Consider the following 27106-nt stretch of genomic DNA (forward strand, 5'->3'; position numbering starts at 1 on the left):
TGTGTTTGTTTAGGTACAGCTCTCCATGCATCTGCCTGCTGTACATGATTCCTTACCCCTGATTGGGAAGTCAGTGGGGCTGCGTGCAGAAAGTGTTGCTCAGAGTGAGCAACAGTGCCTGACCTTGGCTCTTGGTGAACTGCCTGTCATGGAGTTTTTTAGTGTGAAGTTTCCCTTTTTTTTTTTTAATGTAAACCTACTATGTAGAATACTCCTTTGCCCAAGGACTATTTCACTGCTTATACTAACGGGTAAACTGAAAACTGCAATATGTTCACTTATCACACAACTCTAAACCATTTTACATGAAATTAAAAAGAAAAAGGGAATTGTTTCCTAAAAAATAATAAATAAGGGTTAACTGCTGCTGTCAGGTACCTGGGTGTAAATCTGGAGTGAACCCACTGAGGTGAATGGGTACCTTTGGGAAATATTCTGTATATGTGGGTGCAGAATTAATTTTTTTAATCTGAAAAGTCTACACTTCGTTTCCAGAGTGTTACATGTTTCCAAAGAAATAAGTGAAGCCCAACAGTACTCTCTTCAACTCAACCGTGTTTGCATGGTCCCAGTTCAGAAGATCTTTGGTGTAAATCTGAATTCCAGCCCATATTATACAAGGAGTAATGGGGCATTGGGCTGGCACATTCATAGGTTTGTTTCCCCATACCATGCTGTTTTCTGTTTTTGAATGTTTCTCCTTTTATCCAAGATCAGGCTGAGCTTTGAACTGAAAAAAATCATGTTGGAAAGGATGTTAAACCAAAGGCTATATATGTATATAAAGTATGTTTAAAGCATTTTATTTTTATATTTTGAATGCTCTAAATTAATAAAAGACAAATTATAAAGCGTTTTGCTTTAGTTTTTGAAATTATCTTAGTATTGTCTTCTCTTTGGCCAAATACTGATAATAAAATGCTGTAACAAGGAACACTTTCCTTAAAACCATAAACTTTAACAGAGCTAATTTTATTGATTTTTAGCTATGAAATAGCATAGGTATGAAAAACCACCATTGCCAAATTCAGACAAAAGAGAGGCTTATTGAGCATGTTAATACAGGCATCCTTGAAAGTGCTGAAAACACATTTCTATTTTTAGCTTTTTGTTGCTTTTCCAATGCATTAAAAACACTTGTGAGATGAGACTTCACATGTGAACTGCCATTTTCAGGTAACAACGCAGAAAGGTGCTTCTTTAGGACTGCCAAGGAAAAGGGTTGTCCCTCCTTCATAGAAAGAACATTATTGCCAACAGAGTGAATGTAGTATGGGGGAGATACTGAAACTTTGCAAGATATATGCTTGTTTGATATCAAACCAAGTTTGATAATGAAGACACTTTTATATTTTATATATATCTATATATTTTATATATTTTAAGAGAATGATGTGTGATTTTTAATTATTTAAGGAGTTTTTAAAGAGAAAATGTAGAATGGCACAACTGCATGAACAAAAACTATGTCTTGAGTCAGCATAACAGAATTTACTGTATTTCACAGAGTTGGAATGGCTAGTAAGAATGCAAGTACATCCCTGGAATATTTATATTTACAGTGACTGGGAAAAGGAAAAATTTTAGCTTCAGAGCAACATTTTTTTATCTACAGAAAGGTGCATTTCTTCGAGGTGTATGGCTAGCAATATAAAACTGCAGATAGGCTACCTTGTTTCACCATTCCATGGTGGAAATGAAAGGCTAAAGGGGCAGTCAGGGTGCACTGAGCATTTTTATCACAGGACAGCTCTTTTGGGATAGTATGTCAAAGTGAAAAAAAAAATTTGCAGTAGAGTGTCATATGCCTAAAATGATTTCTTTCTGTTAATTTATTTACTCATTTCTTCTATGAATCCCATGTTGGTTTGTCTTTTTATGCTACTTGATGCATTCTAATTACTTTCAGTATCTTTGATCTGAATGAGATTTATATAATATATATGGCTAAGAACATGTAGGATATTTAGCAGTATGCATGTTTTTAAGGTTGTGGCTACTTGTGCTGTTCCTTTCTATCCAAACTCCAAAGAACTTGAAAATCTCTTATATGAATGCTGAAATCATACTGGGCTGAATTGAAACTGGACCCAAGACTGATTGAAGAGTTGCAGAGTATGGATCATTTTCTTAATGTGGAGTAAATGGAGCTGTCAGTTTACATTAGCTTAGTATCTGCCCCCCCCCAGGATTATTCCTTTTTTAACTTTAAAATACCCTGATAGTTTCTATTTTGCCATTTCAGCTGAAACTTTTTAAGAAGTATGCATAGGATGATTCTGTGTCGACAAAATTTCAGTTTGTCCTTTGAAAACTCAGTCTTAAGTCTGCTTTATATTTTCTCTTGGTCCAGTAAAACAATTACAAATGTCAAGGGCTATTTAATTATGCACTTACAGAAAAACATGTACTTAAATGTTTTCTTGGATCAGGACCTAGAGACCATATTTGTTTGGAATTGTATTAACATCAGTGCAATCTGAGGGTATTCAACACCATAAAGGATAAGAATCACTTTTGCTTTATTATAGGGTATTTTAGAATGCACGCAATTTTAAAGAGTACGTTTTTTCAGAAATGCTCCTTGTGATTAACTGTGTCCTGGAGCCATGCATAAACATATTCGTAAACCAAAAGCATCACTGCACCACCTGGAAGAAAAGATATTATTTTACTACATAGAAAATCCAGTATTTGCAAGATATTATAGAGCACTTCTAGTGTAACATAAACAAGAATATGGCAAAGCCTTATTTACAAAATGGATAAGTCTATTTCCTGAGTTCACTAAAAATTCACCAATTCATAAACCATACCAATTTTACTTAATATTAGATCATAAAGTTTATGTAAATAGCTTGTATATTAAATAAAATTCACTCTCAGTGTGATTTTTCCTAATACTTTTTCAAGATTAATGTTTTGCTTTGTTCTTCTAAAAGTGACACTTTTAGTCTGAATATATGTATATTTGTGTGCCTGTTTAAAAAGATTTGGCCATGAAAGAGCAACTTGACTGGTGGAATGGCAAAAATTCATCTTCAGGATGATAAAAACATTTCCAGGTAAGAGTCAAGAGAGGTTTTTACCTGTTTTCTCACCATGTCTAAAGCAGAAAATCATGGTGTGGAAGTGAGTATAATCTTTCCTGGCTACAAATCCACAGGCAAAGTTTTGATCTAATGAAATGGCATTATTTGCTAGAATTGGTAACAGTATAAAATCCCAGCTTGAAAGCCATAAAATATCTTTACTGTTAGTGAAGACAGACTGTAACTGGGCTGTATTACTATGTGAGATAAAGAAAGAGAACATTTCAGAAGGTATATATATATATATATATATATATATATATATATATATATATATAACTAAACAGATAGAGAAGCTTCTAGATGGAGAACTGGATAAAGGGAACCAGGCTGCATGATTAAAAATATATTATTTGTGGGTTCCAGCACTGGGGCATAAATATGATCTTGCCTTTGCCTGTTGGTTCAGTTGGTGGCTTGGAGAGGCACCTCTAACAAATGAGGCTTCTGCTGAACTGGGCTCTCCTTTCTAGGGATAGGCTAAGACAACCAGGCACACAGAATTACTACATGAATTTCTCCATATCATTTGTCCCAAGGAAGCATCACCAGACTTGAAACTCTCTATGAAAAGGAACTCACAGAGAGCTAGACAGAACAGATGTTTGCAAAAGGCTTTGACCAACAAACAAATCATAGACAAAATGTCTAAGATGTGATTTGAACTCAAATCAAGGCTGATTCCAAATCTCATACTGTGTGATCTATTTGTGTATCTCTTTTCCTGTAAACACTCACATGCTGGAAGAAGGAATTACCTTCCCAGTCATAATAAAGACTGTATTATTGTTTCATCAGAAAGTTAAACCTATATGTTAGTTAGCCAATATAACTACAGAAGTATTTAGAATGAAGTTCACATGTAACTGACTTGCTGGATGTGGGCCAGAATGCATAGTCATTTGTGAGATGGAAAACTTTATTCCAAAATCTGCTGTGCTAAGAGGTACTGGGAAAGCTAAACACGGCCTTCTCTTTGTCTTGTATGTAATCTAGTATCTTTGGAGTGTGAGGGAAAAGGCTTTTAGCTCCAGAGCTCCTTGTTTCTCCTCCCCACCTTCCTCGTCCTGCACAATAACCAGGCATGGTCTAGTACTTAGCCAGATGGATTGGATATGCAAACATTTACAGACAAACCTAATGCCTCCTTTATACTGCAGAACAGGCTCTGTACCTACTTGCTTTACCTATGTGTGTTCTTGCATATTAAACAACCAGCTTGAACAACTGGAAATGCAATTTAATGGGAATGGGATACTGCTCAAATTGGGCTTCTGCTCTTTTTGACGCAGACAGCCTTTGTGGGCTGACAAAGTCTGAGGGCCCAGTGCTTTGCTTTCATGATTAATCAAAACCAGTCAGGAAAAAAAAAAAAACTCTAAAAGCCAAGGAAGATACAGCTTTCAACCACCGTGCTCCCACATTTGGAGTAACAATTACTAAGAAGGGGTCAAGCAACAACCCCAGTTTTAAGATGTCCTTGTCCTCTTCGTTTTCCAGAGCCATACAAGTCTCTTCCCAGCTCTGCTATCAGCTTTTTAGTGTCTGCCCCCATAGTGCATGAGAGAAGAAAGTAACTGGAATTTGATATGCTTGGGCTGTGCCTTGACTAGTTGAGTGCATTTTACGGCGAGACTCTAACCTGCATTTTAGGCTGACTTCACATAGGTATGGAATAGTGTTAATGGACTCAAAATATCACATAAGGAGGAATAGGAAACTTAAAGAAACATCCAAAAGTTTTACAGTCTGTGATTTGCATGTGCTTTGGTTTGTTAATAAATAAAACAGTTGCACAAACCAGCATTTACTTGAACCTGCAATTCTCTGATGTATACGTGTAAATTATTCTTTTTAGACACATATTTAGCCAAATCCATCTGTGATACTACTAGATGATGCTATTTTAAAAAGAAACCATTCAAACTGACAGATATTTTGATTCATTTATTTGACTGATACTTACTACATTTTCTCAAGAAACTGTAAAAATGGGAAGAGAAAGCCAGAACAAAAGCAAAATAGAAATGACAGAAGGAAAATTACCTGGACCGAGCCTCATGATCTTGGGAAGCAAGCCTTTGTACAGAGCCAGAAATCTGTAGCAGAAGAATAACAAACAAAACATTTCAAACAATATTCTTGCTCTAAAAGAAGAACGGAATTGTAGCATATGTTTGTTAAAATGCTGGCAAAGCACTTAGAGGCAATTATTTGAAATTACACATGTTCAATAGCAGGCTGTATCTGGATTTTAACATTTTACAGAGGCAGATCAGATGAAGAGAAAAAGTTAATCAATGTTCAGTCACAAAAGCAATGTTGTAAGCCTAGCCAATCAGAAATATGACTTTAATCAGTGAGATGGGTTTACTTTCAAGACAAGTCTGTTAACAACAGCTGCATATAGAGACAAAATGACTGATATAATTGAATATCAAAGCCACAACTCAGTCACTACTTGAGAAATATTTTTAAAAGTTGGAAAATGTTATTACCAAAAGGATCTGTCCCCAGTTTAATTATTTCAGCAATAATTTTAAAGGTACAGAGGCCTGCATTATTAAAATTAAATTAAATTGAGAAATAGTCTGTTTTCTGTTCATATTTTCCTTTTGCAAAATGAAGAATGGAAAAATTTACACATGAGATATATGAAGCATTTACTTGGGGAACATAAATTTTGACAATGTAATAATAATTTTGTAAGTCACTTGTAGAAGTTCATATGTAGTAGGAAGATATATCCTTGTAATGCTAAAATAAATTTTCAAAATGCTACATTGGGTTCTTTTGATATGTGAATTCAGGATGGTTTAATGGTCCTCATCAAATCTGAAATACAACAACGTGGTTTTATGGACCCATACAAACTAAAACAGAGGTCAGGACATTTATTAAAATAAGAATGTTTTACCCTTCCTCTTTATAGACTGTTGCCATAGTTTTAAAACAGGTTCTGTACTTGATCTCTCCAGGAACTGGCTGTGGTCCTTGAATCCTACTTTTTGCAACATCAAAAGGAATGTTAATAATTGAGGCTATTGTTCCTGAGACTAGCCCAATTCCAAATTTCCTCAAAAACTCCAAATTCGGATCCTGAAAAAAAAAAAAAAAAGGAAAGAAAGAATAAAAAGGGAAATGGGAAGACCTGTGCAGGTTAAGCACTATAAAGTAATAAGCATTTAATCAGAAAACTCACACAGCACACTCGTGTTATTTTAGCGGAACACATTAGGATTTCCTATGCTGGAACTTGTTTTCTTGACAATCCTATTGGCTATGTTTTTACACATGGTCTAAATTGCTGAAGTACACATTTCCTCACACAGGATTTATAAACACAGTTCATAAAGAAAGACTGGTATGGCATATGGGGATGATTTGTATAATTGGGCTTCACAATGTACTTAGTATTACTGTATCAAAACAGGAGAAATCCAAGCACACTATTAGCTAATTGGCCAGAATATTTTACAAATGACAGCAACTTCCACCATGAAGCCTACTAAAACACTCATTTGTGTGTTGGACCCCCAAATGCTAAATTAAATAAAGACTAATCTCAGTCTGCTGCCATTCCCCTCCAGGTTTTTTACATTTATTTTCACATGTAGCTGATCCACTGTACTGAGAAGTGCTAGCTTCCTGTTATTAACAATCCAACTCGGCACAACGGCAAGAGAGCCTCCACGTTCTGCGCATTATAAACGGTGGTAATTCACTCAGCTAATTGGCTGAAGAATTTACAACAGATTGTTTCTGAACCCTACTATATGCACACGGTAAAAGTTAGAAGTAGGTTAGAAGTGCATCTGAAAACTTTGCTCACTCGCAGTTCACAGTTCAACTGGGTTTTATTTGATCTTTTAGAAAGACCTCCTACTTTGGCATTTCTATGACATCAAAGAACCCAGAGTTTATCTGGGAGTCAAAGTCCCTTGAAGCAGGTTTAATCCTATTTCTCTAAGTAGTGGAAGTCACAGGCAAGCGTGTTCCAGAACATTTCCTATACACATAATTTGGTTTTGCAATTGGTTTTTAACAGAAGGACACATTTTTGCTACATCAGATTCTTTATATACAGCTTACTTCTGTCATGAAGGTGCTTTAACTATAGAAAATCATTATTAAAATAACAAATGACCTTGCTGTGTTATAACATCGGCACAATGTTAAAATAAGACAGTTTTTTTTCCCTAAACCTGTATGGTTTTAAATGAAACAGAAACCAAGAAAGAAGTTTTTGTTTCCAGATTAGCGATAAGAAAAATAAATTAAAACTTCCATAATATACATTGAGTGAAGTCCATACAGGTGTTAAGAAAGAAATGTCAAATAAACAGAGCTCTTTATTATGTGCAGAAAAACTCCCACCTTGATTTCACAAAACATGAAACATACTGATAACAACTTAAAAATTAGAATTGCTGGTGGTACAAGAATTGTAGCCCTTTTTTAGCAAAGATCTTAGCAAAAAATTATTTTCATTCTGTACATACAGTGATTTAAATGCAAATAGAATAAAGCCAATATTTCTGGTATCTAGAGAAGAAGAGAAGATCCCTTTTGCCCATTTACAAAACTGGACTCTAACCAAATGTACCATAATCAACACCAGCTTTGCTATAACTTGATTTTTTCTTTTTATCATAAACCTCATGGGAAAGGTTTTCCTATGAAATTCATCACTGTAATATCTGGGTAATTTCATTATAAAGATTCAATATAAATAGGGGTGTCAATTTTTTTTTTTTTCTGAAAGCCAAGCTCAGTGACTCTGAGGTTATTCCACTACTCCTTCTGATCCAGGCTTCTCCTAAATCACCTTGGCTTGCTATTTCTTCAAGTCCATTGCACCTCATCTGCTTTTCACTCTATTCCTACACAGAATTTCTATGTTGGCATGGATCCAAAAGCTACTAAAATAAAACTATTGTCTGCTATTTTACTTACCCACCAAGTTGAAGAGCCCATTTGAGTTTCCCATCTCTTCTTTGCCTCTGGAAGTTCAGAGCCCCTTTCTCTTACAAGACAATGCACTGCTCAGCACCCCTGGTCTGATGCTGCAGCCCTTGTAATAGGAGGCACATCTGCAGTGGCTGGGGCTGGCAGTGCCCAACTTGAAATGAGTCCTGCAGTTGGCCACATTTCAAAGGGGGCTTTTAACAGGTGTAGGAAATTTCATACTGTTGAGAAATGTGGCAGCCACTTGGAGGTGGTAGTGAGCAAAGGTTTTAATGAAACTAATGTTTAAAAGAAAATCTAATTATGATAAAAAATTGCAAAGCTGCTGGACACCTATGAAATGCGCTATAAAAGTAGATGCCATCTGAAAAATAATTTCATTGCTAGGGCAGAGGCATAGCTGCTAATTCTCTATGGTTGGTACATTAGTGGCAACTGAAAAATCTGGCTTATTCCATTTTCAGAAAACAGAGGACAGGGTTGGCTGTAAATGATCTGTTTAGCAGAATCGACTGAATATATGAGAAATTATTAATTGTGGACATTTACAACCCACACATGTCATTGATATCATTTGAGCACTCAACCTACAAGATTTATTGTTTTTGGCAAAATAGGCAGCAAACATCACTAACTAGGATGCAAATTTAATGCACAGTTTAGCTGACAGCTAAAAGGCTCATTCAGAGATTTTAATATATTTTTCCACATGTTACAGATAGTGGACAGCAAATAGTCAAAATTATTTCACAAGTGTAGTATTCTAATTTCACAATTTTTATATATTGTAATTTTTATATATTTGCCAATATTACAAGACTGGCTTTAAGACTTTCTTTTCTGGCAAAATATACAAAGTTAACAAACTAGATTTTGTAATGAAATCAAGTATGTGAGAAATCTAGACAAAGTAACAAATGTTAAGTATTTTTCAGACTAACTGCAAACCAGCTTCTACCAAATTCCTTGTAAAGGTTTGATATCTCTAAGCCTCTAGTACCTGCCTACTGACAGAAGAGATTTGTTACAGGTCATAAATTATTGTCAAATACTTCCATTTAGCAGTGACTGAAGTGAAATTCAATGCATGTAAGTACCTGAGACATAATGTTGGCTAGCATCAGCCAGATGAAGCTTGATCTTTGTCTTCTTAAATTCAGGGTAAGTTTTGCATTGATTTTAATGGAAGTTTGATCTGAATTATTGGCTATATATCTCTGTACAGACTGTCTATGGCACTGACACTGGCTGGTCTGGGGAGTGCTCTTAGCTTTATTAGCACTATAGAATGCTGTCACCATTCAAAACAGACTGGCTGCCTGAAGCCAGCCCATTAGGAAGGGTTCCTTGCCTTCACTGGCTCCTAAGCCACACCCAGGCACTGTTCTGGCTGGCCAGGGCCAAAGCTGTGCCAGGGAATGTTTAACAGCACAGGCAGCTGAGTTTCAGCATTGCCACTCCATTTACCAGCACAGATGTAGCCACTGTGCAAGCCACCATGTAAGGCACTGTGCAGTGGTTAAGCATCAGGCAAACACCACGTTTTTTGCAGTTAATCCCACACTGATTAAATTGCCTTTTCATTTTGCTAATATTTGAGGACAGCTGGGTCGCTGACATTGAAGTAATTTCCCTTTTGTTTTCTACATATATTTAAACCCATGTTGTAGATGTTAAAATTTTTCTGCATCATACAAAATATGTATAAAGTACCAATTTCCTTTAGATCATAAAGCTCTGGCTCTTTCTAATAATGAAATACTTGTTTCCTATTTTTTAAAATCTGAAAGGCTAGGAAAGCATGCTTATGCCATGTTTACTGTTCAACATGCTTACTGTTCAATTCCTATGCAAGAACATCTCCCATGATTCCCACAGAAGCTACATACTAGTCTCTGTCCTTACCTGCATATTTTCCTGAATTTTCTGCATTGTGATTATAATTTTTTAATCTTCTGATCAACACAAAAGTGTTTACTCCTATCTTAGTAACAAGCTGTTCCTGCGCCTTGAGTCTTAGAATGTGTGACTAAAGTGCACTGTAAAATATGCTTAGATACACTCTAAGAAACTTGTAGAAACTTGTGGGTCAGCTGCTCTTGAACAATTCAATTTACTGTAATAATCTGCAAATAAGAAGTGGAGGTTTTCTCCATTTACACAACGCTGCCAACAAAAATACCAGGCTACTCAGAAGTGCAGAAAAAAAAGAGGTGTTACTTCATATGGGAATAGAAAATGATCCCTTTTGATGTGAATTGCACCTTCTTACATGTATATCACTGCATATTACACCTGTGACTGTTTAACTGTCATCATCTAAAAATCACATTAGTAAAAACAGACTTCAATAAGTAGCATACTGGAATCATTAATAAACCATTAGTTGTTTCTCACACAGTCATTTCAAAAGTTGCTGATATTACCACGTTTTCATTTGTAAAATTTCCTTTTGTTGTAAAGGGAATATTTGCTTCCTTTGTTATTTAAAGTAATATAGGACTATCAAAACTTCTTTAAGTGAAATTACAGCTATAATGATTTTTTTTCTTTAATTATAAATGATATAAAGTCCCTGTGCATGACCCTTTACATCCTCTTTTGGACTGTCTCTTTCCCATAAGGATGAAACTTCCCTGTCATCCTTCAATACTAGGTTGAACACTCTGAGTAAATAGGTCCTGTGCCTGGCCAAAATAACCTAAATCCTGCAGCTCTGCAAGCTTAGCCCCTATGTGAGTACTGACAGAATTTCTAGAAACTGATTTTTCTCTTCTAGGCCAGTTTTCCACAAAAAAAATTGCATACATACCCAACATGTCTGTATCTCATTTGCTACCTTTTTGCACTGCTACCATGCTATAAAGGGGAATTCATAAAAATTATAATTCAAATATGACTACACTCAGCTTTGCTTAAAAAGTGAGAAGATTGAGTCCTTAATTTGCTTCCATTAAAATGCTATGGATTTCTGCAAAACAGAGCTAGGTTAGTCAGTGTTGATCACTAAATACCACAGCTTTGCACAGAAAAATAGTGTGAATAAAAATGTCAAACTTCTTATCCGATTGTCTATTGCATTGTATGAAGAACTTACTTTATTGACTGGAAGAATGTTTTTCACATTGAAGTAGAATCCAAAGTAAACCATGTTAAAAACTCCGTGACGGCCCAGTGTTGCAGTGAGGCCTTTGTTGAGTCCTTGGAAGCCCAGACCACCGGTTTTAATGATCTGCTGAGCTTGAACAAAGCTAGATGGCTGCTACACAAGTTAAGCAAAAGAAAGAAGAGATCATCTTTACAAAAAGAAAACAATAAACATAGCATAATTTCCATGCTGTTGACAAACACAGTGTTGCCTTATTCTTATAATTTTATATTAAGTATCACCATATTTGTTATTTTCCCTTTCCTGTGACCAATAAAAAACAAAACTTTAATTAAAAAAAGATTCCTCATTTTTCTGATTGCAGAATAAGATGTAAGCAGGACTTGAGTACTGTAAAAGAGTAGTACTGTAACAGACTGTCATTTCACAAAAGACAAAAAGGAAGAAACTGTCTCATATCAGACAGAATCTGCCTGACTACATGCACCTTTGAACTTTTTTTGAATATACCATGATATTCAGAATTAGCTATTCCCCTTCTGAATATTTTACATTTTTAGCAGCTTTATAGAAACATTACTTCCAAAAAGTTGGTGAATAGAGTTTGGCTTTCTCCAAAGTAGAAAGCCAAAAAAAGCCATAAAGCCATAAAGCTCGGGGTAACCAAATCTATAATTAGAAAGGCAAAACATGACTTCCACTAGGAGGTTCAAACATGAAAATATAGAAGAATTTTGACTACACCACTGTGAATACCACTAATTTCAATATACTTATTTGTTTAACAGCTTTCCATTTCAAAATACCACTGTGGTAGATCCACAGCATCAGCCAAATGATGCTACTATATCTGACACAGCATATTACCAATTATTTAGGTGACTGATGAGTTTAACCTTTAATACAAAGTTTCATTTTGGTTTTTTTTTTTTCATATTTTGCAACTAATATTATCCTGCTAATGTTCTGCATATATTTTATTGGAGTTTACTTTTCTATCTGCTCCCAAGAATTCAAGTCAGAATCTATTCTAAAACAGAAATGCAAAACATGGGTACTAGCAATGACATCCTTTTTTGTGCTCCAAAAATGGACATTAGATCTTTAAGAAATAATACTGCAACCTTCAATATTAAGGTATCCCCTGGTATCCCTTGTCTTGAGTATGGATTTACTCATGCCTTAGAGGCTAAGCCTCTCACTTGCTGAACACCTGAGATGGGATTAATAAGCCCAAATATAGACATCTGCAATGTCTACACCTGACTTCCCTTTTCAGTCCTATAGTAAGAAAGAAGACTCTCTTTGGCAGCACTTCCCTTCTACCAAAGGAGGTGTCATCATGTCAACTGATCAAGCCATAGAAGGTTTGCGGTTCATCATTGATGATGGAAGGACCTTAGACAGAGGAATTTATTGTACAAACATCTGGAGTTAATGCACCTCACATAGCCGTTGATTCTAACTTAATATAGACCTATGCAGTGGAATCTGGAGTCAGATTCTTCTCATCATAAAGCAGAAAAATGTATTTGTTTAATTAATCATAACTCTTATGTCAGGTGAGAAGATTTTAATCATCACACCATCTTCTATAGCCAGTGAGTTATCCAAGGCTACAGGGAAAGGGAAAAAAAAAGGAAAACCAAACAACATGGTGTTGGACTTCTTGCAGTCTACTTTAACAAAAAGCCACCATTATTTTTACCCACAGCAATCCACATTACAAAAGGGCTGATACGTGATTTGTAGTGGCCTTCCTCTTTAAATCTCTCAACCCTGGAAAGATGATCTGCTACCACAGAACAATTCAGCTGTCACTGCAGGGTGTGAATATTTGCTTTGGGGGTGTGCTGGAGTCTGGGTGTGAGTGTATGTGCTCATGCTCTTCCTTGTTCCTTTTAAACAAGATATATTTATTATTTCTATACAATAGTCAAAGAAATATGTGAATTGCATTAGGTTTCATCATGTAGTATGAAAGCTCCACAATGGGATAGGTACACACTTTACTTAAACCTTTTAGAAAAACAGTGCATGGTAATGCCTTGTGCCGTATAATATAACCTCTGGACATGCTTCTTCCAATGGGCTTGAGTTTACATGCTTTATTGTGGAATGTTCTTTAACATTTTCTTAATGAGAACTTGATGTCAAGGTATTAAATCACTGGAGCTTTTTCTAATTTACAGCAAATTTTGAAGTTCTAACACTTTGGAAAGATATATTAAAAATTAACATGTCCATGATAGAATAATCTTTGTGATTTAAGAACTTAATTTTGCTTGGATTTTTTTCCCTAAAGCAAGTAGTTAATATTTTCAATGTAAACTAGGTTTCTAGTAGGGTCCAAATACCATTCTGTCACAATTTTATTTGTATGATAATATACTATTATTTGGATTTTGTGAAATTTTGCATTTAAATTAAATTAGAGAATATTCACCTGAACAAAAACAACTCAGAATGCTTTTGGACAGCTACAGTTCGATTATTGTATCATTCTGAAGGTCAGCAAGGAAGGGGTGCTGTAACGAAAGAAAATAATTGGCTAAAATATACAAACTAAACCACCCCAGACTTTGGGGTGGTTTATAAATTTTGCAGTAGAGAAAAAATTAAAATGTATGAAGTGAAAGGATACATTGGTCTTTTTCAACTTTACAAGGAATAGTTTGTTCAAAATATAATGGTGGTTTGTGTATACTTAAAAGCTTTTTTTAAGCTAGGATAATTACATCTTCACAATTGTGAAACAGAAAGATCCAGAATATCTGTTCACTACTGCTGGAGGAGTAATAGATAATAACTTTTATCACTTCATCTTCTTGAGAGACAGATCCTCTCACACATTGCTTTTTCCTACTTTCAGTCTCTCTTCTTCCAGGATCCTAAACTCCTGCTCTGCATTATTTATCTGTTCAGTGGCTTTGCTGCCCAAGTTTAAAAAATGTCTAGACTGGAGACTTGCAGCAAATAAACATGTCTTTCATATGCATTGAGAATTGAACAGGAGTATACCAAACATTTTAAAATTTATTCTGGAAGAAAGTGCTTTTCTGGATGAGTTATGGAGTAGGTACCAGTTACTCTATGACATGTAGAAATCAGTAGCTGTATTTTTCCAGAGTGTACCTGAGGAGCTTGGCCCCAACAGATTATGTAAATGTCCGGGTCATAAATCTCTTTACTGTGCAGCCCCCAAAACTGTTCAATTTGTGCAGATGATTGCTACAAGGCATGCAAGTATTAAATCAGTCAAAACTTAATAGTAGAATATGCAAAAATCATGTCCCACCAGGGATTCAGCTAACCTTTTCATGTGAATGCTTAATGTGATTTGGCACTTCTACCATGGTACAGCTGATTCCTCAAAAGATTTTGAAAAAGATGGTTTGACAATTGTTATTTTTCATAAATGAGTAAAGGAAAAAGGAACTTCATTACTGCCTTCCTTCCCTTTATCCTGGAACATGTTCTGCATTAAAATTAATAGAAGCTAGTGCATTCCTGAGAACACTTGATTTTCATGAATCACTGTTTTCCAGTTTAATATTTTCCCCCTTTCAGCAGTACCCAGAATCGTGGCCAATGTTTTGTGCAATTACTCCTTTGGACGAAACAATATTTGAATAACAAAACTCTGAAGTTGGGCAAGAATTTAAATTATCAATGTACTTGTTATATAACAATTTTCCAGTTTGTGCTAATAAAAGTGAAGTCTTGTAAGTAATTTCATCCAAGAAACATTGCATAAAGTACAGCAGCTGGACTCTGTCTAGGGCACAGGGCTGTGGTGTTTTATGCTAACCTCCAGGGCTCACTTGAAATCTGGAGCTTGCTGGGGTAAGTGTGCTGTATCCAAGGGGCTCAGGTTTGTACTCCTGGATTGCAATTCCTCACAGTGCTGGGTTGCTGGCTGCTCAGGAGGAATGAAGGTGCATTTCAGGCACAGAATATTTACAGGGGAGGTGCTGATGCCTCTGACAATACTGCAGGCATCTCTGCATACCTGAGGGCAGTGGCTATTGGGTCTCTTCCATTTCTGTTGAGCTTGTGGGGAAATCATTTGCATCCACCAATATATTACAGACATTCTGCACTAAATATGAACCTCAAAATGCAATATGCTAAATAAAATAGAAAAAGGAGAAGGAAGCAGTTTTCCTACCTCTGTGAAAGCATTCTGATTGGTCTGTAAGGTAACCTTCACTACTTCAAATGGGTTAACCACAACTGCCTCTGTCAACCCAGATCCCAAGCCAGCAACTGCAAATGCCTAGGAAAGTTCAAATGAAAATTGAGTATTAAGGAGTAATACTTCCTCTACATCAGATTGTGAAACTGAGGCATACAATGCAAACTGTAAGACTACAGTAATGCATCAGTATTCTATTGCTAAACAACTTTAGCCCTTGATAGATGTTGACAGTTCATGAAGACAATATGACAATAGCCATAAACCATATTCCAAAACAATCAAAACAAAATATTGTAGCACTTCATGTCCATGTATTCTCTTTTCAGCTGGAAGGGAAAATATGGTACCAAATTATTGCGCAAACATGGAAAAAGTGGCAAAAGAATGTCCTCATGTTATCTTTGGGTGGACTCTGAATAATAACACAAATATAAGTGTAGTTATGCAGCACTGGAAAAAATAAAATCCCTGAACTGAGCATTAAGGACATAACGCTAACATATTAACTTAAAAATACATGTAAAAAACTAAAATAGTTCAGTACTTAAGCAAATTGCACAAGTAGGAATGTTCACCTAGTAGTTAAAAATCCTAGAAAGGTTGAAATGGGAATGAGTGGCACATGGGGAAATGTCAGCATTCATTGCAAGGACAAATTAACTCCATTTACTTAGAAGCTGGTGGCATTTCAGCCATAGACATGGAAATATTCACTGCTTTGCTTTCCATCATGGCAGAACATTTAAAGATTTTTTTTAACAAAAAATAGTATTAAAATATTTAGGTCAATTGAGAAAATTCAGAGAGTTAAGTTTAATGATCGCCTTACACATTTATTGCCTTCACTTAACATCCCCAAACTCTCTAGGTGCTGAAAAAAGTCTCAGGACCAAAATACATAATAATGAATCCATTTGCTGAAATTCAAAGAAACAATAGTAAGGGAAAAAACAATAGTGAGAAAAAACTTACTTAATGCAGAGGGATTTGAGCAGGGACTCCTGAGAGCTCAAGAAAGACAGGAATGAAAAGTTAGAGGGGCAATGGCAAACACCAGTCTTACTGCCTTTGGAGAAGATGGTGTTACGGACAAATTGATTTTTCCAGTAAGATGGGAACATTTCATCATCAACCATGAGATGGAAACCAGTAGGAAGATGGTGCTAATGTATGCACCTGTCTTTTAATAATAAATATTGCCTTGATATGAGGTCTGTTGAGGTACATAGAAACATTCTGCCTGGCTTAGACCAGAATCCCCCTTAGTCTTCTTTTTCCCTCACTACCTTAGGACCAAAATGCCTCTATAATAATAGTACTGCACCAAAAATATGAGGGATTTCTGATTTTCTAAGCATTGCTGTATCTGTTCTATGAATCACAACAGTTTTTGGGCAGCCTGTAAACATGCAATAGCATGTTTACAAGTTTTCAGCCTATTCCCCCCCGCCCAAAAAAAGGTGCTGGGGTACCATAGAACCTTCAACTCTGTTCTTTCCACTTGCTAGAGAACAAGCATCAGTCTCTCTATATACACCTAGGGATGACAACTGATGAAAAATACCAGATAAAATAGGAGAGACTGCAAACAGCTATAGGGCCAGTGGAATGACTAAGAGGAAGTGGAGACTTGCTTTAACCTGGTTAATAGAATTCCGTGACCTTTCACTCACTGCAATTAAAGGGAGATGTAACTGGAAGCAATACTCTTTAAAAGAGACTTGAAATTGCCAAAACCTTTATAGCACAGCCTTAAAAAGATCAATTGTTTCCTAAAGTTGTGAAGTCATCATCATGAAAAATAGATATTTACTATGATTTACGTTCTTACACCACAAGGAGCAGTAGCTCTTATAAAAAGTATTTTAGTCCTAATGCACAATGGCAGAATTAAGATCTACACATGAGAATGCAGATTACACATGCAAGCTGCATCTTCGCATTAAAACATTTCTGTGTATATGTATGACCTGCATTTTGTTTTTAAACCAAGGAAGTAGCAAAGGACTTCAAAGGAAGTAACAATTTCTTATCAATAATTGTTTCTTTTATAAAGTTTTTAAAATAAGACTGAGATCTCTATTTTTGCTATAGGTGTACTGTGCCTTGGAGAATAGCACTGTGAGGTTGAAGTGTTAAACTATACACAATGACATGAATAAATAAATATTGATAATGTTCAACTTTTTTTGTTATTTCATAAGAATTAAGAATGACAAGCTTAAACATTCTCTTCCATGGCGGCTGTTGTTATCCATGTTCATGAATGTTAAGATGTTGTAGGGAATTATTTTGAGGACATTTGATATAAAACATAATTTATCAATGTTGATATATTCTTATCAATATTTTTTTATCAAGGGACAGGTCTGTTTTAAAAAACTCTGGATTGAGCTGGACCCTTTAATTTTGGGCTTCTTCTGTGGGAGGAAGCAGATGAGACAGACTGTTCAGCAGACACATATTATATCAGAACACAAAGTTCTGTATCCATACATACCAGCCCTGGTTGCAATGATGCATATCCCAAAAGCTTCTTGTATTGTTCAAAGGTAAAAAACTGTGAATAGAAGATAGATTGAAATTGAATTGAAAAAAATTATTAGTTACTTATACAAATTAGTAAAAAGCAGACTACAATGGAGTTTAACTACCTCATATCCTGAGCAGCTGCACACAGTTCTGCAAAATAAACGTAAGCCACTTTTATTTCACACTTTCTGTAGCTGTGTTAGATGTGCAAGAGTAGACAATCAGGCTTCAGAACTGATTTTATTAGTGTGTCATGCATAACGGCAGCATAAATGCAATTCAAGTAGTGCTTCATCTAAGAGTTCACTTACATCATTTAGGACCAATTTAAATTCATAAAATTTTTGCCTCTGGCATTAACTTTCATATACTAATGTAAGTGTAGTAGCAGATATTACAGTTTTCCCAAGAAATCACCCCCACATTCTTTATGTAATGTGATGCAATCACTTTTGCATTTCTCAAGCACTAGTCTGCTTCTCATCAGAGAGATATAATTGTGTATTTTGAAGATGGAAAGTCTGCCATTTTCATAATCTTCTACTGTCAACAGGTACATTTTTTTTCCTGTTCTCTCTTTACGAATAAATCTTTCAGTCAATTGTCTGCTTTCAAACAGTGGCACTTCAAAGTTCTGAGCATCTGCAATCCTTTAGAGGATGTCTCGAAAGCTGTGCTCATGGGTGTTTGAATCTCAAGAAAGAAGTAAAATCAGCTTCACCTGCACCAACATGGTGAAAGGCATTTGCAAAGGCTCACTTTGCAACCTACCATATCTTGACACCCAAACCCATTAGTTTTAAGAATTACTTCTGTGAATTCTTATAAAAATCAAAGCATAATAAATGAATGGATTTGTTCTTCCAAGAAGAAGGTTTAGACTAGCTCTGACTGCACTGAAGCAGGAGGAAGCTTCCTGGTGGCACAGGCAAACAGACTTTTGCTGCCTAGCTCCTTGTCTGTGGACACGAAGTCTAAGATACATGGGTCAAGATATACTCTAGAGAAAGAGTATATGTGACATTTTACAAATTATTGGGAAGGTGCCCTCTGAAATACAACACACAATCTAGGTTACTATTTAAAAACCAACTCAGATTACATCATATTCAAAACAGGGCAACCAGGACCATTAAGGAGAAGTTAGAGATTGCTTTAAGAACAAAGACTAAAGGAGAACGACTGCTTTCCTTGTTTAGTTTAGCAAAAGAGATGCTGCAAGAGAATGTAACACAAGGAAAATAAGTAACATAAAGAAACTAGGTGTAAAAACAAAATATAAATACAATGTGACTAGAGAGCTGATGAAGCTTTCTAGCAACTAAAAGAATCTTGAAACAGTCTTCCAAGAAGAGAAATGGGGGAAAAATCCTTATGTTGTGAATGGGAGAGTTTGATAAGTTTATGAAGGAGATTACAGAACAAACCCCATAGTGTCTTAAATTCATATTCTGCAAACATTTTACTGAAGTCACTGGAAAAGCAGTCTAGTTGCTATCACAAAAGATAGATTTGAGCGCAGTGAAAATGATCCTCTAGCATGAGGGCGGCAGAAATTGTGGGCTAAAAAGAGTAGGTATTTGAACCCTAGGTAACACCAAAAACATTGGAGGTGTTATTCCACATAGTTTTCACACATGGAAGAACACAAGGTCCCTAACCACAGCTTGCTATTTGTGAGTCCTGTAATCTGTCTAAGAAACATTCGCATCTTTGCACGCAAAATAAAGTAGCTTTTACACAGCATGTCTGGCATGATGGGAATGAAGAACAAAAACCTGTCCCAGTTGCACCAACACTGCATCAGTGCAGGTTCATATCTCCTAGTACAAGAGCTGTCACATCCCAGTCTAGCAAAAGTAAATAGCCAGAACTTTTAACTTTCCTGTCTGCTTTCCAATGTTGGCCTGTGACATGTGATTAGTTCAGAGCAAACTGGTTCAAATGAAGATGGGATCCTTGGAATGTTGGTGAATTCTGTGACCACAGAGGGGACTAAAATCCCTCCGCACAGCATCTGCTGATGCATGAGACAACCAAACTGTTTCACCATGAGAGGAAGGCAATGAGCAATGAGGCCAATGGAGATGTGGGAATCATAAGAAACATAAGGGAATAGAGTTTTTAAGACAAGCGAGAAAGACTGTGTGGCCTGTGCAGGGTCTCAGCCAAAGAAGACAAGCTCTGTCCCTCACGGTTCAGTACTACAGACCTATCAGAACAAAACAGCTATTCCATAAACCACGTGTACAGGAACATAAGTAATAAGCACCACATTTTCATTTGAACTTGTTTAGAACCTTGTCCTATGGCAAAGTCAATAAAATTTTTCAATCAAGACCTGCTTCAAATGAAAAGTCACTAGAATCATACCAAAACCATCTGAGAAGTGGGTGTAAATGTGTTAATAATGCCACTGTCTTAAAGCAAGAGCGAATATGTATACATAAGCAAAATTGGGTTGTTAAATTCTGGAAACTGATGGGCTGGTACTCTGGTTACTGGACAGATATTTTTTTATATCCTCAGCTGGGATTATTATATCATTTTGCAGAAAAGGTCCTAGAACTGGGATCCAGATTTTGACTACCTTCCAAAGAGTGTAAAGATTGAACATTAACCTTGCAAGCATCTTGCAAATATGTTTAAAATGTTTGCATTGGCCTTGACAATAATCAAAAAGATAGAAGTGTTACTTAAACTCTAGCTCTATCTTTTTGAAGGTATAATAGAGGTCTACCGAAGTGGGAGGGTAAGCTGCTTCACTGAACTAAATTAATTTCTTATTGTGATAAAATTTGCTTTATTCTCTCTCCAGCATCTTTCTAGTCATTGTTACCCTCTTAACCTTTAATGGAATTTCTGGTATTCCTTAATGTTTTCCATAGTGTTACAGATCTGTAAAATAGTTGTAATAAATGCAGAATTACATTACCCAGCAATTTTTCTGGTCTTTAAAATGTTACTTTAAAATCAATAGCTTCCTAGAGTCATAAATAAAATAACTACTTAATAGTAACTATGCTTTAAATAATTTTTAAAAGAAAAAAATCACTAGCAATAAAATTTAATATAAATGTTGCTGGGTGTACTAGAGTGGCTAGTATACATACAATTTTTCAAAACAGAATGATTTCATGCTGTGTCATATGACTTTATATGCATCCACCTAAAATGTTTTTAAAAACACAGCATAATTTGTCTTTTCCTCTACAGTTGCATTAAGTTAATCGCTTTGTGCAAAAAAATTTCTCAGAATAAGCGTATTTAAAACATTCTTTTGTGTATATAGCAACCAATATTGTCCATCTGGCAAAGATATACTTTAATTGAAGTTACACAGAAAATAGCCAAAGTACTTACCAGATGTCTCAATAATGCTAAGATAAAAATATATGCTTGAAACAAGATGTCTGGGAACACATGAGCAATATAAATTTGCCCCAAAAGTTCATCTGTTAACCATTGTATTGGCACCATCATTTCTTTCCTCCAAGTTCAATCTAACAGAAAGTTATAAACTCTGACTTTTCATCTTCCAGAAATACCAGCTTTCTTTTTAGAAAGGAAATAAAAAGAGAGAAAAAAAGAAATACTAAGACAGACATGGGAACATAGTTGACTAAAAATGAATCTTTATCTTCAACACTTAACTGAAAAACTGGGGCTAAATAACTTCATTTTAATAGCTTTATTTTTACTTGCAAAAATACACACCAGATAAATAGAATATTCCAGTAGCACAAGTACATTTCTTCTTAGTACAAAATCTCCCTTGTCTACTCTCTACTCACTTTTATGACACTATAACTAGAAGCTTTCAAAAAACTTCATTACAAACATAAAAAGAAGCTACTGGAACCTAGAAAATGCCTCTTTTCCTTTTGTGCTTTCTCAAATCTCAGAATCATTGGTCTGAATGTAGTCTTCCTCTAAATCTCACTAGTCATTTAGGCAGTCAGGAAGGGACAGCTTGAGGCTTGTTTCAATGAGGAAAACTATTAGAAGAATAAAGGTTGGAGGGTGGGCCAAAGAAAGCAATGATTTTTCCTTTGGGGTCATAGCCAAATAAGGTTAGTGGAAATTTGAGATAGGTTGGATTCTCTTCAGGTCAAAGCGTGGGTACAAATTCCACTATGGATGTTAAAAATTGTACTGGCCTATGACATCTCACATTGAACTGTTCCATTATACTGGTTCTTACATTATTGTTCAGCCCTGTTCTCTCACTGAATTCTTCTAATGTAGAATACAGCTGATGTCTCAAAAAAGTTATCCTGATGTCCTTGGAGCAGCAGCAAATTTAAAGGAATATTGTAAATAATAAAAGAATTCAACTATTAAATTAAAACCCTCTCATGTTTAACATTTAAGCTCGATTCTCATGTTTGCAGAAAACTCGGCTCTCACATAAATGTCCAAAAACTAGGTAGAGAGCATCCCACAAAGAGAGGACAAGTAAGACAATAAAGGAGCCAGGAGCTCTTGATGTAAAAGAGTTTGAGAGAACTGAATCTGTTTAGCCTGGAGACAAGAAAACTAAGGTGATTTAAGTTCTGTTTTCCACCATTCAAATTTTATACAGAAAAGTCAGACTTTCTCAGAGGCCGGCAACAGAAGCATGAGATGCAACACACAAAGGTTGCAACAGGAGGATTTGGACTGGATATAAGGGAAAATTCTTCACAGTAAAAGAATTAAGGACTGGAGGATGAGCACAGAGAGGCTGCAGTCTCCATTCTTTAAGATTTCAGAACTCAACTAGACAAGGCATCTGAACATCCTGATGTAACCATGAAGTCAGCTCTGCTTTGATCAGAGATCCTTCCCAACTGAAAATCTTTTTATGATTCTACAATTATATTGAATATCATGGGGTTTAAGCAAATTTAATAAGTTTGAGTAAAGGAAAGTGATTTGAAGTTTATGAATGACTGAAAATGGTAGGAGAAATCAAATGGGTTAGTATTTTAACTAATACATGTTGGACTCTAAAAAGCACAGTCAGATTTACTTTATCCTGTTTCAAATGAAATTAAACGGAGAGACAGAGGAAGCATCACAATATGAAGAAAATGAATTATTAGGAATCTTCTAAATATTATCCATCTATTCTTCACTGCCACTTTGCAGGGGGACTGCAAATAGGACTTTAGTTTTCCTGGTTTAATTAAATAATTTTGAGATAAGTGACATATGTCACTTGTATCTAAAATGCCAGTGCAAACAAGAAGATGACATTACCAGAACTCCTTTAGGATTCTGTTACAAGGTCACATCCTGTCACTTTATACAAATATTATTCCTCTGTAAAGGAATTGGAATGTGAATGATTAATTGCAGACTAAGGACCAGAATCATATGCAGCCTTTTTAGAAAGAAACAACAAAAAGAAAGAAAGGAAAATCAAGACATTCTGTATAATAACTGCTTTTAAACACATTTGTTGCAACTATGGAAACTTCAAAGTCCTGAAGTAAAAGACTAAGAAACATTTGCTCTTAACACAATGGCTGCTTTGATAGGTTTAGAACTTTAGAATGATGCGCTTAATAACTAGGCTTTAATTAAAAAGGTTGAATGGCTCAACTGAAAAAATTGATGTATTGAAGTATTTAGCTTAGGAATGTTACTAAAATCCTATTCTACAAATCAAAATAAAGGATAATAAAAGAAAATCAGATCAGCATTTGACAGAAAATACACTTTGATAGGCTGGCATCTATAAGTGTAAGAGAGCTGGAGTAAAATGTTTTGCACAATGAGGAGTTGTATCCATTACGATCTCCAATCTCTTAAAAAGATAGAGTATTGAGCAGAGTGCTCTTTGGAGCACAAAAAAACTCTGGGCAGCACTTCAAACCTACTAAATAAGTACTTATTAGTGGCTTCTTTAATGGCTTCTTGTGTTAATTTATTAAGCTGTTAGTTGTTTTGCAAGTTGCTAGGCATTTTCAGGAAAACAAAATATGTAAACCAGAGGCACTTATGAGGCTAAAATATAACTTAAACATTTTATTAATTCTGACAATATAAAATAATTCCGACCTTTTTTTTTCAGTAACATTTGATACACGGGTCAAAATTAGCTTAATGTTTACGAGCCTTATCCTACACTTCTTCATTAAGGACAGTTTTTATTGTGCTATCAACAGGAAACTTTCCTCCTAGTAAAAATCAGAGGATTAATATGCCAAATAAGTTTAAGATTCTAATCTCAGTCAGTGGGGGAGAAATAAAATGTTTTACAGCTGCCACTGTCTCTAGTTATACTTTTAAAGGAGAAAGCATGGGGTTTTTACCTTCACTGCCCTTTTAGGTGTCTCAGCCAAAACGGGAGGAAGTATTCCTTTGTAGAAGCCAAGTAATCTATTGAAGAAAAAAACAAGAAATTATTTTCATATGGATAAAAAATATATCAATACCATACTGCCAATTCTATTTTCACTTTTGAGTAAAGCAATTAAACTTTCAGCCTTTCCAGGCATATAGACAAATAATGATACTCTATGCTTACTTGCTAAACAACTAATGTACTACCAACTATATCATGTGCTGGTGAGACGATATAAAGAAATCAGCAATAAATACATAAAAATTCAATCAACTTTTTTCTGAAATACAAGAAATTCTATTTAAAAAGTGAGGAACTTTTTTGACAATGAAAAAGAAGTATTATTTCATTGTTTTAATTTGCTTACCACAGCAATGTTTACATCAGAAATTTACATCACCACACAATGTTTTCATCAGAAATTTGTCACAAAATCACAAAATATAGGATTGTAAAAAACTGTGACTTCAGCAAGTTGTGTACAAAACCACTTCTTTCTCATCTTCAGATGCTAGCTGAGACATATTTTGCAGTTTAGTTTTAAACATGTCTCAAAATGCAATAAGTTTTTTTCTTTTAGCAACCTAGTTTTAACCCAAGTTACCCATTCAGAGATCCATGACAGAATGTATGTATTTCATCTGGGAAAAAACATTTGGGCAGTATCTTGTTGCTGTATGTGTGTATCTATATCTCTTATCTATCTATCTACAGCCTGCTGCATGCCAGCACACATGGCATTTTCAGGCAGCCTGAGCTCTGCTTATAAGGCCAGTGTAGATACACAATGCTGGGTCTTGGGAATGCTTTAAATGACAAGCAGTTTTCAAAATCCCCATGTGGGGTAGAAATAGACACAGTGCTTGTCTTCTAGGTCTGCACACTAACCCGGATAGTGCATGGTGAGAGTTCAGAAAGGAATTTAATGGAATCACCAAGAAGAATCATAGAATGATCACCACCTCCAGGGATGGTGACTCCACCACCTTTCTGGGCAAACTATTCCAATAGCTGACCACCTTAACAATGAAAAAAAAAAGCTTTTCAATATCTAATTTGTGTTGTTCCTGTCTAGCTTAAGGTCATAAGTTACCTTGTTAGCCAACAAGAATATATCCTCCAATTTGTCCATCTTCAGAATGTATACACATTTATTCGGGACTGTAAGAGGATTCTGTCTACACACAAAAAAAAATTACCTAAAGTAAAGCATTTGTGTTTTTAAAAATGTTGAAAGGTGGTGATGTCAGAATGTGATGATTCATCTTTCTAAAGCAGCCTCATATTTGAAATATTTTTGCAGAGTGTGTAAGAGACATGACATCAATAGATTCTCCTACAGTTGATCTCTACATGTCAAAAGAAAACAATGAAATTCATATTCCCCATGTGAATTTAAAATACTACAAATGCTATACCATTTTGCCCATCCTTCTTCAAACACTTCTCTGGAGTTCTCTGCTTGGGCTTCTCCAACATAAATAAAGTAATTTAGGCCTTGTAATATGCTCTGGGTTGGGCATATCCTTACTCTGAAGAAAGCAATGTTTGAACTCCAGTCCACAACAAAAGGACACTTTGAGCATTTAACATAATGATGGTTTCATGACAAACTACTGAAAAGTAGGAGATTAAGGAATTCAGTTGTCATCAGATGTTTAAATTTTCCCAAAGTCTTACTTCCCAAACATAAACATACAAATATACATTTATGTATCTATTAATATAGATATGGATATACCTACAGATACCTATAGATAAGGATATAACAATATAAATATAATGGATCCATAGAATCCTACAACATAGAAACATAGAATGGTTTGGTTGGAAGGGACTTTAAAAATAATTTAGTTCCAACCTGCCTGCCATAAGCAGGGAATCTTCCACTAGACCAGGTTACTCTGAGCCCCATCCAGCCTGGTCTTGGTCTTTTTTCTTAGTGCTGGGCCCATTTTAGTCTTTAATGGTTCATACATATGCAGAGCATACTGCTGATTCAGTAAGCAATTTAAATCTGAAATACCTTAAAAAAGGTGATTTATACATTTTAATGTGAGTTCAAAATGAAACTGAGGTCCAAGTAGGATCAGCTACAAGAACACAGATCCCTGTAAACACTTTCTTCCTTTCAGCTCAGTCTAAACCCCTGCAAGCATATCTACAACAGGCATCCCGCTTGCAATTTCTACTCCTCCACACGATTGGAATTGGAGAATTACTGTCTGCCAGTGCTTTACTCACTGGTGTAGCTCTCACTACAAAAAGTGAGACTTGGTCTGGATTTGTTCGTTAGTAAGAGATGCCTAAGCAGAGAAATATGCAGTGTAGAACAAAAAGTCAGTTTTAAAAGCATGCTGCAGCATTACCCAGCCTGACACAGCAGAACAGGTTCCTTTTCCAGGTTGCCTTTTTGTATATTCAAAATGCATGCAGCTATTGGATATATAAGCCTTGTAACATTTCCACAGTCTCTGAGGATCTTAGAGAAAACTTTTCAGAGAGAATGTAGAAAGGATATACTAGGAATTTGAGCAGTACATTTGTCATCTTAGCAAAATTGCAAGGCAGTTAGCAGCTCCTAAAGAGCAATCCGGCATTAAACCACAAGTCAATGTTGAAACACCAGTGATTTAGGCCACCATTAGACCAGGCAGTGGATTATTTGAAAGTTCTAAAGAAATGGGAACTAAAAATATGAAAAGCAATTATCCATTGCTTCTGAATCACAGAAAAGTTGATGATGAAAGGGACCTCTTGAGATCATCTGACCCAACCCTTTGCTCAGGAAGGGCAACCTAGAGCCAGTTGTCCAGGACCATGTCCAGACAGCTTCTAAGTATTTCCAAAGAATGACTACACTTAAAGGA

At 35.6% G+C, this 27106-nt stretch overlaps 1 protein-coding gene across 2 annotated transcripts in view; it reads right to left on the reverse strand.

Moving 5' to 3' along the window:
* Positions 1 to 937: 937 nt before the first annotated feature.
* SLC25A21 (solute carrier family 25 member 21) overlaps positions 938 to 27106 on the reverse strand; it is a 232233-nt gene continuing 206064 nt past the window's right edge. For both annotated transcript variants that reach the window (XM_036384707.2, XM_036384708.1), the window contains 7 exons: positions 24205 to 24271; positions 17871 to 17930; positions 15341 to 15448; positions 11158 to 11322; positions 6010 to 6191; positions 5139 to 5191; positions 938 to 2651 (listed from right to left, as the gene is read on the reverse strand). In XM_036384707.2, the coding sequence (XP_036240600.1) occupies positions 2572 to 2651; positions 5139 to 5191; positions 6010 to 6191; positions 11158 to 11322; positions 15341 to 15448; positions 17871 to 17930; positions 24205 to 24271 (715 nt within the window). In that variant the 3' untranslated portion in view covers positions 938 to 2571. The remainder of the gene's footprint in view (positions 2652 to 5138; positions 5192 to 6009; positions 6192 to 11157; positions 11323 to 15340; positions 15449 to 17870; positions 17931 to 24204; positions 24272 to 27106) is intronic.

The sequence above is a fragment of the Molothrus ater genome, chromosome 6 (genome assembly GCF_012460135.2).
Source record: "Molothrus ater isolate BHLD 08-10-18 breed brown headed cowbird chromosome 6, BPBGC_Mater_1.1, whole genome shotgun sequence".
NCBI lineage: Eukaryota > Metazoa > Chordata > Aves > Passeriformes > Icteridae > Molothrus > Molothrus ater.